Source organism: Lepidothrix coronata, unplaced genomic scaffold (genome assembly GCF_001604755.1).
Source record: "Lepidothrix coronata isolate B3197 unplaced genomic scaffold, Lepidothrix_coronata-1.0 Scaffold18, whole genome shotgun sequence".
In the NCBI taxonomy this organism is placed as follows: domain Eukaryota; kingdom Metazoa; phylum Chordata; class Aves; order Passeriformes; family Pipridae; genus Lepidothrix; species Lepidothrix coronata.
The window spans coordinates 426,783-441,005 of record NW_016690198.1 but is presented as its reverse complement, the minus strand read 5'-3'; the positions used below and the strand labels follow the sequence as shown (position 1 = coordinate 441,005).

The window sequence follows — 14,223 nt, the reverse complement described above, 5'->3', positions numbered from 1 at the left end:
CTGCCCGGGGGCCGGGAATTGAACCCGGGTCGCAGCGGTGAGAGTCCTGCACCCTAACCACTAGACCACCAGAGACCAGCAGGTAGCGAAAGCTGAAATGTATATAAAAAGTAAAATATGAAAATAAGAAGTTATTGCATCAAAAATACTAAAGGCAATAAATCAGGTTATGCCAAAACAAACAGCTTACTTGTCTCCACTGAGTATGTCCACTGGGTAAAGGCAACTTTGAAAAAAATAGTTGAAAAATTAGATTTGCATATTTGACCTCTATAACTTAGGCTACAAGTCTAAATAACCCAGATGGGTTGAAGTACAGTTAATTACAGTCATATAATCCTAGAGTTGTTTTCTATAGGTCAAACATTCAGAAAATTTCTTTCTAAGACATGTTGAGTGAGTGAAGGGTTTAAGGTCTTTGCTGTGGCTTTGTGGAGAGAAATAGAGTTGTTATTTCCAGGAACCAGGAGGTATTCTTGGCATGATGAAACAAAAAGCAGTAGCTTTGTTGAATTGCATTGGCCCAACACAGGATTATTACCAGAGGGGACCTCATCAGTCAACAGACACCTCAGAAGATAAAGAAGTCACTGAGAAATCAGCAAGGCCTTCAGTCAGTCCTTGGGCCTCAAACATACTTTTGTTTAAGAAGAGATGGTAGTCTCAAGGATCTGATGAACAATACTAAATGCAATGTATTCCTTTTTAGTTTTAGAAATAATCTTATTCATTACCCTGAATACATGAGACTCCAGTTGTTACAAAGATTTAATTTCACTTTCTACACACAGCTTTAAAGTGAATACTGCCATGTGCAGATAAACTGGAAGAAAACTGCATTCACAACAGGACCAGACCACTGGCAGTTGCATCTAATGTTTTTTGGCTTGCACAATACATACTTGTGAGACTAATAGAAGAGAGTATTGTGTAGTCTGTATATTAATGACATTCTAGTCCCCACTAAAACTTTGAAATGAGAACTGATAGTAATGTTTGCAAGTATTCTGTGGTAAGTTTAAAGTTGCAAGTCTGAAGTTGAACCCAAAGAAATGTGAATTACTTCAAAAAGAGATCATTTACCTTGCACACATAAGCAGGTTGCGGAAGAGAGGATTTCCACTGAGAAAATAAAGTTGTGTGGTGCACTATCAGCCAATTCACTAGACACTAATAGATATAAAGAGTTTTCTGAGACTGTGCTTTTATTAACCAATTTCTGGAAAGAGATTTTTCCCCCCTCTAATTCTTTGCCCTCTGTGAAACAGTTCTCTAACTGCCACGATGTGCCATCTTAAGGTAAATTGTAAGTACTAACTAAATTTTAATCAAATTTAATTACACTTACAGGTAAATAGCATTGATTTTTTGTAAGTTACCCTAAAAGAGCAGTGAATGGTGGTAACTTTACCAAGTGGCCTCACTTAGAAATTAGACTGAACTGTTAGTGACAGTACTGAGTTATTACAAAAGAAAATGCACATGCCTTGCATAAATCACCAACTCCATTAAAATTCTGGCTTTGGCTAAATAGGTAACAATTTGACACTTTTTTTTCAAGTATGTGGAGGTCATTATTTTTGTACTTTCTTCTAATGACTTATTGGATTTAATAATCTGTTTATCAGACAAGTGAAAAAACTAGCAACTGTGCTAGTCCTGTGGTTCAACCACACACTATTATATTTCCCCAAAATACAATCTTGCAGTTTTTTTCACAAAACTTCAGTGTTAATCTGCAACCCTGTCCTCATTAGGAGAGCAGGAGTAAATCTCTTACAGGAATTTATATGCTTGTGGAGAGATAGATCATTCCTCCATCTATTTGTGGATCACTCAGTGAGAAACTTGTGAGTGCACCTGAAAGTCTTCTTAGCCTCTTCATGATAGGAATCTGTGTCATGGTAGCCTAACGAATGATTAAAAGGTTACTTTAAACATGGCATCTCCTCAAAATGTCCATCTGACCAGTAAGCTTACTGGATTCTGTACCTCCATAACCAATGAAGGGTTTACTGATGTACTTCTAGCTGGAAGATAGGTAAGAAAGGGACCTTAATCAGATATCCTGCTCTGTTTGATGACTTTCCAGTGATAAGCTAAAGAAAACAGTAAACAGATTTTATGGAGTTTCTGAAAATTTGAATAGGAATTACTGTTTGGACTATAGTAGAGCCCTGCTGCAAATCACATACCTTCTCTTGACAAAGTAGTAGCAGATAAGTGCTGGATGAGTGATAACGTTAGCAAGTTACTGGGAGGTATTTCTATCAGTAAGAAAGAAATATGGAGAAATAGCACTTGTAACTCTGCCTTTCTGAAAATAGGTTTTTAAAATACATGGTAGTATCCCAAGAGGTTTAGTGCATTATTTTGTCATAGGAAGAATGATTCACTGTGAATGGTATAGCTATTATTCAGTAGATACATATATTTCTTACAAAGTATTTGAATATATTTTGATACTGTCTGTGCCTGTGGAACATTATGCTATATGGAAATAACAAAGAACAGATTTAGCAGATTTAGATTCCCTTCACAGACTAGCTTTTGCTATACAAATGCAGTCAGTGAAAAAAGATAAATGTATAAAGAAAAAACATTAGTGGGCAGTAAGTATGATGCCTATCATATAAATTCTGTTCTTATGTGATAATTAACAAGGAGGCTGCTTTGGAGTTCAAACGAAGAGGAATATTTAATGTTATGACAGGTGAGCTAATAAACGTAAAAGAAAAAAATCTAAGGCAAGAGAATATATCTTTCTATATATCTTTCTCTAGACTCCTTATTCATAATATTTAGCCAGCTATACTGATCAGCTAGCTGAAGTTGTCAACTGACATTATCCTTTAAGATCTTTTCTAACCCAAGGGATTCTATGATTCTGTGATTCTATGGTCCATGCCTGCTTATCAGTCAGAAAACTCATTTTAACCTTAGCTTTCAAAAGTCAGCTATTCTTACAACAAGGGCAGCCTTTACTTCAGTGTAAAACAGGAAAAAGCTGATGAATGCTCGCATTGTGTTTAGCCACAGAATAGTTTACCAATGGATTAATGAAGATCTTTGCTTAAAAGCATAAGGCTTTTATTACACACTAGTTATTCAAGATGTATGTATAACACCCTCTACAGAATTCTTTTATACTCCTTTTCCTTTATCTAAATCTATTGGTAGCACTGAGTTGATTAGTAAAGTTAGTAATAAGCTGTGACTCAAACTTTCCTTATGGCATGGTCATAGAACAAATTTAGGCTTAATTTCAAGTCATAAACTCCTTTAAACACATCAATTTCCCATGTTCTGCGAAGACAGTTTACATAATATTTAAAATCTCAGCTAGCCCTCCTCCCTAGAATTCAGTTAAATTAATTTAAAAAATAAATACTTATGGTAGTATAATTGAAGTTCAATTCAAATTTCATCTCACAGTTTGAATACCTTTGGGTTTTCTTTTTTGAACAACTTTTTCTGCTTTGTTGGTTATTTCTTTGTCATATTCATATTAGAAGACATATCCCTGGTGTCTTGGTTTAATGACAATCTATTCAGGAGGTTAGACCTCTAATGAGATGAGCCCTCCTTTTTTTTTTTTTTATTTCCCTCCTCCCAGTATAGAGAAAGTAAAACTTATGAGGAGTCTGAACGAAGAAGGGAAAATAACAATTTTACCAAAAAGGGAAAGAAACAAAAACCCACAAGATTAGAAAATATTATCTAGCTATCTGCCTTCCCCCTAGGTTAAAACAAAACCTGGAAGGCTATTTTGCCCAAAGAAGGCCCTATGCTGCTGAGGCGGCGGTGTGGGTTGTGGCATAGCATTGGGTGTCAGTGGTGGGGCCAGGGCTGATCCGGCGTGGTGCTGCGGCCCAGGGGGCTCTCAGCAGGCAAGAGAGCGAAACGGCTGCAGCTGAGACAGTGGCGACTCCCAGGAGGGGAATCCCTGCGCTGGCAGTGATGGCAGCTCTCTGCCTGCTGCGAGATAGCTGCTGAGGCGGCAGCGACTCCGTATGGGGCTGGGACGGCTCGGCTGGGGCCAGGGTGTCCCCGGTCTGATGCAAAACCAGCTCTGAGCTGAGGCAGCCACAGCTGAGGCACGATGGCCCCCTGCAAAGACTCTGAGAGAGAGTCTTCTCTGCAAAGAGAAGGCAATTTTGGCCCCTGCCCCCCTTTTATCTCCTGTCTTCTAAGTTCCCAGGATGCTCCACTGCAGGGACCCAATTTTCCGGTGGGTTCCAAGACACTAGGGACAGCTCGGATGAGGAGCTGTCCCCCATGCTCCAAATTACCTGGTGATATGAAGTATTCATCGCTGAAAATTCTTCCCATTTAACTAAAACTACAACACCTGGTTGTGAGTGAATTGTGAGGAATCCATTTAATTCTTCATTCAGAAGCATCAGGCATTGGAAGCAATATATGCCAGCTCACTCAACTCATAGGAAAAAAAAATCCTGATTAAAAAAATCTTATTGCTGACCTATCTGCTGCCTTGGGAAAAAACCCCCACACCTTGTTGGTTATGAAGTCACTGATCATGTTTCTTAGATTTTTACATACTCTGGGCTGTTTCCATTAAGGTTGCACACTATCCAAATTGACTACTTTACAACAATGTGTGAATTAGGTTGTTGGAATTCAGAGGAGAGTAAAATGAGATTTTTAAATTTTACAACATTCTCAAGCCATTCATTCAAAGATAGATGGAAAGCAACAGTGCCCCACTGTGATAGATTTTGAAGGCTGTTTGAATTGCTAGAAAAAACACAGTCTAGAAATTTAGTCTCTCCTATCTTTCTCCTGCACAGGTTGCTACAAGTAAGGACAGCCGAACTGGCAGAAAGCAAAGACATTGTGAAGCATTTTATTTAAATAATTTTTACAGAAACCTCCAGTTTTGCAAACTAGAAATTTAAATTAAAAGTACTTAATGGATTCTGGCTCTGTCATTTGTTAACATTTGTCGATTGTTAACATCACAATGATATTCTACAAATATGTGGGAAGCTGAGGTCTTTGACATTAGCACAAGTCAAAGCCATTGAGTCACATTGACTTCAAGAGCTTTAAACACATCATTATCTTTCAGATGGGAGATTACTTTGTAGTGATTCTCAGAAACATCTGGAAATACATGTTTTATAAGCCATTACAGTCAACTTTATGAAAATCACTAGTTGTCTTTAAAATGTCTACCTTAGCAGGGCTGCGATTTTGTTTTGCAGAACTGTTTTATTCTGAGAAACAAAGCCAACACATTTGGGGAACTATGCAGCTGCTGCTTTTTTAAATGTTATATAACTAGAGTTCTATTGTTTCCTATGACCATAATAGCAGTAAGAGGAGTTAAGCAGTAATAGCTTTTGGACTGTGATTCTACAGAAGTAGTACAGTTTAATTCTGATTAATATTTAGTAAATAATTTCTAATTATATACTGAGTTAATTTTGAATTAAATAGGCATATTCCATAATTTGAAAACATGCCTGAGTCTTTTTTTAATGGCTACACATAATTCAGGAAGACAGTCAACTGTCATTATGCAGAGGAAGACCAGATTTTAGTATCTGTAATGTTATTGTTGTTTAAAACATTATTCAGATTTAGTTTGCAGTTTGTTTTAATTAATGCTATCTATTACTGAGAACTTGAATTACTTGGAAATTATTTGAACCATGTTTTTGTTTATTTTGAAGGACATGAAGCACTGAATCGTGATGAACAAAGTTCTCTCTTAGAACAGATAAATAACAAAGAGCCTACTCTGATTGAAACAATCTTCACAGTATTGTCTTACTGCACTTTATCGCCCAAATCTCTTGGCATTGCTTTTGAGACCTACATGGAAAAAGAGCAGTTGTGGAATTGCTTATACAGTATGACAGGTATTTAATTTATTAATAAGCATTTAAAATCTGACATTAAACCCTGTTGGTTTTCAGACATGTAGTGAATATTTTTTTTTACCTTGATAAATCAGGTAAAATGATGGTAGTTTATTTCAAAATTATAGTATAATTGAAGTGTTCTGTGCAATCGGGCCATGGTAGGAGTGATGAAAATTTTGAAGAACACAGAGGTTTAGGAGCAGTGTAGTCACTGAGGAGTCTGATTACCTTAAGTGTCTGTCTTACCAGCAGGCTGTCTGCAGAACATTTCTGTAGGTCTCTACCAGTAAAGATTCTTTGTCTCTATGCATTAAGGATTTCAGACCTTTGCCATGATTTAAAAATAAGACAGCATTGACGGAGAGCGGAAAAAGAGAAGGAAGCACTCCTTCTCCTATTGAGGGAGAAATACCCTGATGGGGATATAGACTCTGCTGTCAACAGGCAGAGAGCCTCTTGATTTTCAGTGAAGAGAGAGAGCTGCCCTAACAATTAAAGCAACTAAAACTGTCCCCAAGGAAAAGTAGTATTCAACCAGAAAAGAGGGGTGAGATTTAGAAGGGTGATATTGCAAATTATGCATTAAAAATAGGAAGGTTCACAGGAAAAGAAAGGAAGAAAATGGGAAAATGTAAAAGGAGAAATAGGATTATGAGTATCACAAAATAGAAAACAATGGTGATAAAAGTGCTCAGGTATTCCTCAGAGCAAAACAGGACTGCAAAAAATAGAAGTTTAAGGTGTAAGCTGAAGAAAAACAGAAATGTTGCATGAGAGCTTCCAGAAAGGCCATGATTAGATCAGCAAAAACCACAGAGAAACAAAAGTATGATTGAAGGATCTAACATGTCAAAACACATCTCTGATATGCTCTGCAACACTCTTCCTGACAACTGCAGCTCCATAGCAATGGAGAAACTACAGTTTGCTGTGGTATTAAGAATGTGGAGAAGATTGATACTTGTAATGTCAATAGCTGTACTTACGATGGTCTGTTTTCAACATGCAATCACTGATGACATGCTGTGTTTCTGTTGATGACTATTATTTGTATGTATTTTTGTTTCCAAGATACCTTTTCTTTCTTTGCAGTTCTCTAGTGCAACAGTTTGGGTATCTAATAAATGCAATTTCATTAATCCTTCAAAACAAGGAAATAGAAAAAAAAGGTGTATCTGTTTGTCTCATTGATGCCTAACAAGTAATTAAATGTTTTCCGTATTAAAAAGGAAGACATTAATCAGTTTAAGTTGAATTTTTATAAATCTATCGATGGAGAAATGAGGATGAAGAAAATAAATTGAAATATTTTTTGTTAGTACTGTGTTAAGATGGTACAAGATGGCTACATTATTTTGCTTTATACTCTTTCTTTAATGTGTAACACACCAAAAGGTCTAATTTATTATGAATCATAATGTTGTTACTTTTCTTTCCATAAGAATTCTGAAACACTTTTTTCTGAAACAGATTTACACAAATGACTACACTTACTGAATATTTAATAATTATTCCTTCTAAAGTTTCCAGTTGTGGTGAGTCAGAGCCAGAAGTTATCAGATGCTTGAAGTTGACTTTGATTAATTCAGTCAAGGGTGTAGTGAAACAGATTATTTCTTTGATGCATTCATGGGAGGCAACAGAAAACTATGGAACTTACCAGCACAAGCAAATAGTACCTGAAAGTTTACTGAAAACAGTTCCAAAGGAATGGAATTACACTCCTCGGGAAATGAAGAGAAAAGAGTCTGGGAAATGTAGGTGGCATTTATACTGTTTTATAAGTTTGTCATAAGAACTTGTTACACCTTTAATGCCTAAACTGGACAGTTAGATTTTGTGAGTGTTGTAGTTTGTCAGTAAACAAAACAATTTCCAAACATCCTGTGGTGGTTGGGGTTTTTTTTAGTACTTCTTGTTAAAATTCAGTTATTCCTTCTTGAGGCTTACACCATGCATACACAAACAAGGTTTTGAAAATAATCAGTATTGTAGTACTGATAATAATAATACTGAAGATGTTTTTAGCATCTGGCAGTAATAGGGTGGGATTCAAGGCAAAGTAAAAATAGTGTCTATGCTTTGGTCTCAATGGCTATAACCAGTTTTCCTTTTCATTATCATCTCCTCAGTCACGATTGTTATTCATCCCAACTTTACAACATAGCAATTTATGTTTGAATAAAAAAAACCACTGAAACTGTTATAAAATATGCTACTGCCTGGTTGTTGAAACAGTTAGTGAAGAAAGAAATAATATTTACAAGCGGAGATATTTGGAAGGTGATTAGATATAAAGTTGATTTCCGGTATATATTTTTATAGTCTAGAGTGCCTAAAGCATCTGTCATTTCAGAAGGTTAACTTTTGGAAACATTTAGTCATAAATTATTGCCACCAAAATATTACCTGATTATTTTCAATAATGTAGGATCACTGTAGTATAGCTTGGCATGAATTTTTGAATATGTAAATTGTGGCCAAGCCAGGGCATCAATGCATTCTTTCTTTCCATACATGTTCATTTCACTGCACTCTCACCTTAGTTTAGAACTTGTATGACTATTTTAGGTTATTGCTAAGCATGAATGGATATACAAACTGAGACATAAGGCTTAGGCTTAAAAGCAAATTAATTTTCCTGTGTGATGTGTAGAACANACATTATGATTCTTGTTCTTCCAATGAAAACTCCTTACCCTAGCATGTAATCCATAACCAGGGCTACAGATCTTATGGCTTTTTTTTAATTAAAAAAGTATTTAGAATGCGGGTGCAATGAGTTGGGGTTTTCTTGGATTGTTTGGGTTTTGTTTTGGTGTTTTTTAAAATCCTGGCTTAACTCCGTGTTGTGGATCACCTTTTACTATATTTTTTCATTTTAGATATGTTTTGAGCAGCATATTTTCTGTAGTTACTTCTGTAGCTACTTTTAATATCTGGAATCTTTAAAATGTAGTGCTATCTAGCGTAGATGCTTATATGAAAGCTGATAAACCGAAATTATTTAGGTCTGAACATAGGAAGTATTGATAGAAAACAAAAGATTATAAATGTAAGTAATATCCTGATACACTAAATGCAACGTTCCAGTCATGAAGTTGCAAAAGTATTATGATTCTGAAGACAACTTTTTACCATTCAGAATACCTGGGTGTTGTCTTTATCATTTATCCTGCAATGGCTATGTACAGCAAGACTAATTGTTAAGAGGGTCACAGTCTGAATTCTACATTTTCTAGGTTCTCTGCTTTTAATTTGTGTAATTGTTTAGGTTTTGGGGGATTTACCTGCAGAAACTATAATAGAAGTCAAGCTACACTGTTGAGTTCATAAGCTTTTTACCCATTTTCAGTACAAAAGGAAGTTAGAAATTATCATACAACATTCAGAAGCATGCTGTGATAGAACTATAATGTTAATGTTAATCATATCTTTTCTATTTTTAAGGCTTCACAAGGCTTGCAGCTCAGGCAGTATCTATTGTAATCAGCAAGTTACCTACAGTGATTGCATGTTTGCCTCCCCCAATTAAGTACTTCTTTTTTCTGGCTGAGAGAAAAATGTCAAGAAACTTTGCTGAATTGAAGAAAGCTGGTCTGCTTGTCTGGAACTTGATTCTAATTATATGTCGGATATTTGAGGATGGAAATACTGCAGAACTTTTAACAGGTGCAACACTTGACAGATGGAGCAAAGAAAAACTCAGTTTAGTTCGTGTGTGCTTAGAAAGTATTATGGGAAAACAGAAAAGTGGTCCTAAGCAAGTGACCCAGAAGGTTATACAAAACATTGAACAGCAGAGACCAAACTGGATTGAAAGCCAGTTGCTGAAGGCAAGAAAATTGAGCACAGACTGGTAAGAACATAGTACTTTTCAAATGCTGGTTGCTCTTTATTTTACTGGATTATTGGCACATTTATGGCTATTGTTTAATTAAAAAAAATAAGAGATGAGCAGTGATCTTATATGAAGCAGATTAGTTCTTAATATTGATGGCTTTATACCATGTGTTTGTAACTTAATTGTATTGTTGAAACAGTAAACCATGGTTGTTTCATCAAAACAGTGTCTTTTAGTACTACAAAATTTCATATTTTCGTGATGATCCAAAAATCTGGACAATTCTTATATAGAAAGATACAATTCTTGTATCTTTCAAAATGTGAACAAGTGCTAAATATATTTGTAATTCAATTTTGCTATGGTGAATAAATTAAGAGAGACTATGAAAAGCTGTCAGTATTCATTTGTGCAAAAAAAAAGTAAGCATACTTCATTCTAAAATCTTATCAAGCCCTCAGGGCAAGTAGATTATATCAAAACAGAGAATACCCTGCTGTGGCTTTCTGAGAAAATACCAGTCTTTCCTTCTGGTTTAACATTAAGGTCTGAGTGTTTTTAATCCTTACAGGGATTTTTCAAGAACTTGTGTACATGTCAATGTGTTCCTAGTCTAGTCTGCTTTAATATTGTAGTCATGTATCATTCTGTAAAAATACCGTTCATCAATTTTCCAATATGAGATTTATTTGAGTTACATGACTTACTGAATTAAGTTGTAGCTACTGAAAGTAAGATTGCTGCTTTTCTCAATGAATATTCTTGAAGGTTGTGGTCATTGCTATCCTGACAGTAACGTTTGGATTCGTGCTTATAAACAAAAGATATAGTGATTGCAGGCTTTCATTCAGTGCTTTAAAGGGCAGTATCCTATTTCTATGAGTGGTCAGTTATTGTGAGTAGCACTAACCAGTAACAGTGTCACACAAATGCTCATTGACATTGACCTTTGTAATATTTACTTTTCTATTTAATTCTAATTTACATGCTCTAATCCAGCGATTAAGATTGAAACCAGATGCCAGTGACTGAAAGAAGTGTACAATAAAAAACCCATAATGATAATATGTAAATTAATAGTTAACAGAAAGGTTCCATAACACAATTTTTAATGTCACTGAGAGAATAGGTAGTTCTTAAAAAATACAAATGGAGGATAAGACAATATTGTGGATAACCTTTAAAAACTAAAATTTTCATATGTAGCACTTCTTCTGAAGCTGAGAATTTTAAGTTAATACACTACTCTATTTTCTTACAGACTGCAGAAATGTTGTATTATATATTAGGTATCAGTCTGTGGAAAAGGAATGGGGGAAAATGTTTCCTATATGTGTACAGTGTCAACCAAAGAGAGAACTAGCTTGTGACTAGGGCTGCTAATTTTAAGCTTAAGATAATGAAGAATGCATTACCTTTTCTTTAAGTGAGTAGTTGAAATTGAGTCCTCTGACTTCAGTTGCATTTCTGCAATAGAATTCTAATGTAAACATTATTTTTCCATTTTTTATTCAAATATTATTAGTCAACATCTGGGGGAAAAAAAGGATCCAGTTCATAAAAAGATGAGATATGCAATGTAGAGATAAATATTATTATGAATGCTTATTATAAGGCTAATATATTAAAGCTGAAATTCAAATAGTCAATTAAAGTAAGTAACGGTCACATAATCATTAAACTAAAAACAATCAAGGGAGACTTACGATGTTCATGTGATTTCTTTGGAACAGAATGAGTATACTGGAAAATCTAAGTTGGTGTTATATAACCCTTTCTTATTAAAGGATTTTTTGGTGTAGATGTATGCACATGCATATATACATTTGTGGTTTTAAATGTTTATGGACTTCTAATAGATACAGTGTGTGAAAGAAAACAAAAACTATAAATTTCAAAAATTTATTTGATATTCACCTACATAGGTGTGGAAACAAAGTGCACCGAGTTTTTATAAGCAAAATTCTTACTTGATTTTGTGTTACGTTATTGTTATCAGGACTGCTACTTACATAAAAAGTCTAAGTTATGTATGGGTTCTTCCATTGTGGTGTAAAAATTTAACTTAATTTTTAAGAAATTTTTTAAAATAATAGTCCTAATTGAAAGGTTCAGAAAGTGGTAGTTGCACACATGTCCTACTTTATGTATTGCCTGAAAGCATTACTATTTATTAAAATAGCCTTCATTTTATGGTAGCACCAGAGCTGTAAACAGTCATATTAGATTCTGAAGAACATGTCCTGAGAAGAAAAGAAATGTCTATCTTTGCAAAGTAATTTGTTGAATTGAAGATTATTGTTTTTCATCATGATGACCCTGACCTTGCTGTCTGGGTGAATATACAGATTAAGATGAATGCAGTTATTCCTTGGCTGAGGTCTGCCTCTTTCAGGGCACATTCTTCCTAATGACATGATTGATAGGCAGTCCCAAATCCAGAGAGGAAGTCATTAATCATAGTGCTGGCTGAATCCAATCATCTGCTTCACCTGCACAGTGATGGGCAGTAAAGGATACCATTTGGGTGCTAGGACTGATACACTCCTTTATCAGAGGTCCTCAGCTAAGAATTTGGACAAGAAATTCAAGTTGTATCTGTACATAGCATCAAATATCAGCCTTAAGTGTGCTTTAATTTTAAAGATCAATTTCTTTTAAGCTTTTCTGTAAAATACACCATAATAACAGAGTATCACTTACTTCCATTCAGCAGAGAACAAAATTATAGTTTATATTTTGAAACTCTTTGCTCTGTAGGACATTCTGAAACTGCATGTGGAAACAATACCAACTTTAATGTCCAGCAGCTGTGCAGCATTTCAGAGACCCTGCAGGTCAAACAGCAACTTTCAGCAGAACTGACTTTGTCATTATGGCACACTTCCAACGATATACTGCAACCACAGTGTTTCGGGGTGTGGGGTTTTTCTTGGTTTTTTTTTACTTCTAAAACAATAAAATATTGATTTTTTTTTTAATTCCGATTTTTTTTTATATATTTTCAATTATTCTAATAACAACTGTAGAAAGAATAATATATTCTTGTTGGTCTTTCGAGTTCATGACACATATGTGTCAAGGTGCAAACAAATACCTGTGTTGCAGCTCTAGTATTTGAGGAAAAAATAGTTTTCATACTTCTTCTTTCGTAGACTTGGTCAGTAACAATACTGTGCTGGTATTTTATGCTTGTATGCAGAGAGAGCAGTCTGGGAATGATCAGAAATTTGAATGCACAATTTTAAAGGCACTTAGGAATGTCGTCTTCAGATTTTATTTGGTGTCAGTTTCACACAAATACAAGAAAAATAAGGAACAGTACAGGGCAAAAAGTTCAACAAGTGGCAAATAGGTACCTTTTAAATGGTTAACAACATACCAGTGGGAAGAAAAAGACTTCACTTTAAAACTTCTAACCTATACTTAGAGTAATGGCTACCTTTCTGACATGTTAATTAGGCTTTAATATGTGCAGCGACAGGCAAAGAAAAGTGCACAAAAGATCGAATGCAAATGCCATTTCTAGTAGCAAAGATACTTCTCTAGTGGAAAAGAAAACTAAAAAATATTTGCTGCTTGTATATCTTTAGAGTAAAGAATGTTTCATGTGTTCATTTTTCCAATTAAAGTCATTAAAATTAGAATAATAATGTGATTTGGCGTGTATTATGTATGTATATGAGATATATGTGGAACATTTCTGGAAGCCAAATATTTCTAATTTTTTCTTAGCATATAGTTTTAGCTGAGTTTGTATTAATATTTTGATTTTTAGAAATTTAACTTAGGACTGTTCCTATCTTTTCTGTATTCTAGTGCCACAGACACAGTAGAAGGTGCAACGTTAGAGGAAGGAGGTATTGCATTTGGATTCACTGAGCAGAAAATAAACATGATGGTCCTGGATATCTGCCACAAACCAGGTGGCAGCGAGTACCTGAGGCAAATTTATCACATCATCCAGCTCAATGAGGTAGGGAAATGGCCTTTTCACCGAGCAATTAGGTGTGTACTGGCCTGGGGCAGCGTCTGCTGGCAGTTAAGGGTTAGTCAAGGAGGTGATAATGGTTCTTCAAGTCGATATGAAATCCTATATTGTATTGTAATAAAATCCATTCAGTTTAGACTTTTCTGTGTTTCTATAGAAAAGATTACTTTATAGGAAACACTATGGATTTTATTTAGGTACTTAGACAGTAGTATGGCTCATAAACTTCCTTCAGTTTCATATTGTAGACCACAGACACATTTTAGGAGTTCGAGCACAGTAAAACCACTAAAAATTGAAAAAAGGAAGCAATTGTTGAAAAATTTACTGTTATGAAAAGTAAAATTAAATGTGGTAAATTAACTCTTCTAATTTAAAAAACAAACAAACGCTGTGGTTCTGCTGAGGAAGTAAATGCATCCACATGAAATCTTACTTCATCTAGACAACTCTATTCAACTTAAGTGCTTTTGAAGTTACAGTCAAGAAATTCAGTT

The 14,223-nt window shown here is 35.0% G+C and overlaps 1 protein-coding gene across 12 annotated transcripts in view; it reads left to right on the top strand.

Annotated features, from left to right (window-relative positions):
* Positions 1-14,223, top strand: part of KIAA0825 (KIAA0825 ortholog) — a 251,553-nt gene that overhangs the window by 110,297 nt on the left and 127,033 nt on the right. For 11 of the 12 annotated variants that reach the window (XM_017807304.1, XM_017807297.1, XM_017807308.1 and 8 more), the window contains 4 exons: positions 5,700-5,888; positions 7,415-7,648; positions 9,342-9,750; positions 13,555-13,711. In XM_017807304.1, coding sequence (XP_017662793.1) covers positions 5,700-5,888; positions 7,415-7,648; positions 9,342-9,750; positions 13,555-13,711 — 989 coding nt within the window. The remainder of the gene's footprint in view (positions 1-5,699; positions 5,889-7,414; positions 7,649-9,341; positions 9,751-13,554; positions 13,712-14,223) is intronic. The other variant, XM_017807305.1, reaches the window with a different exon arrangement.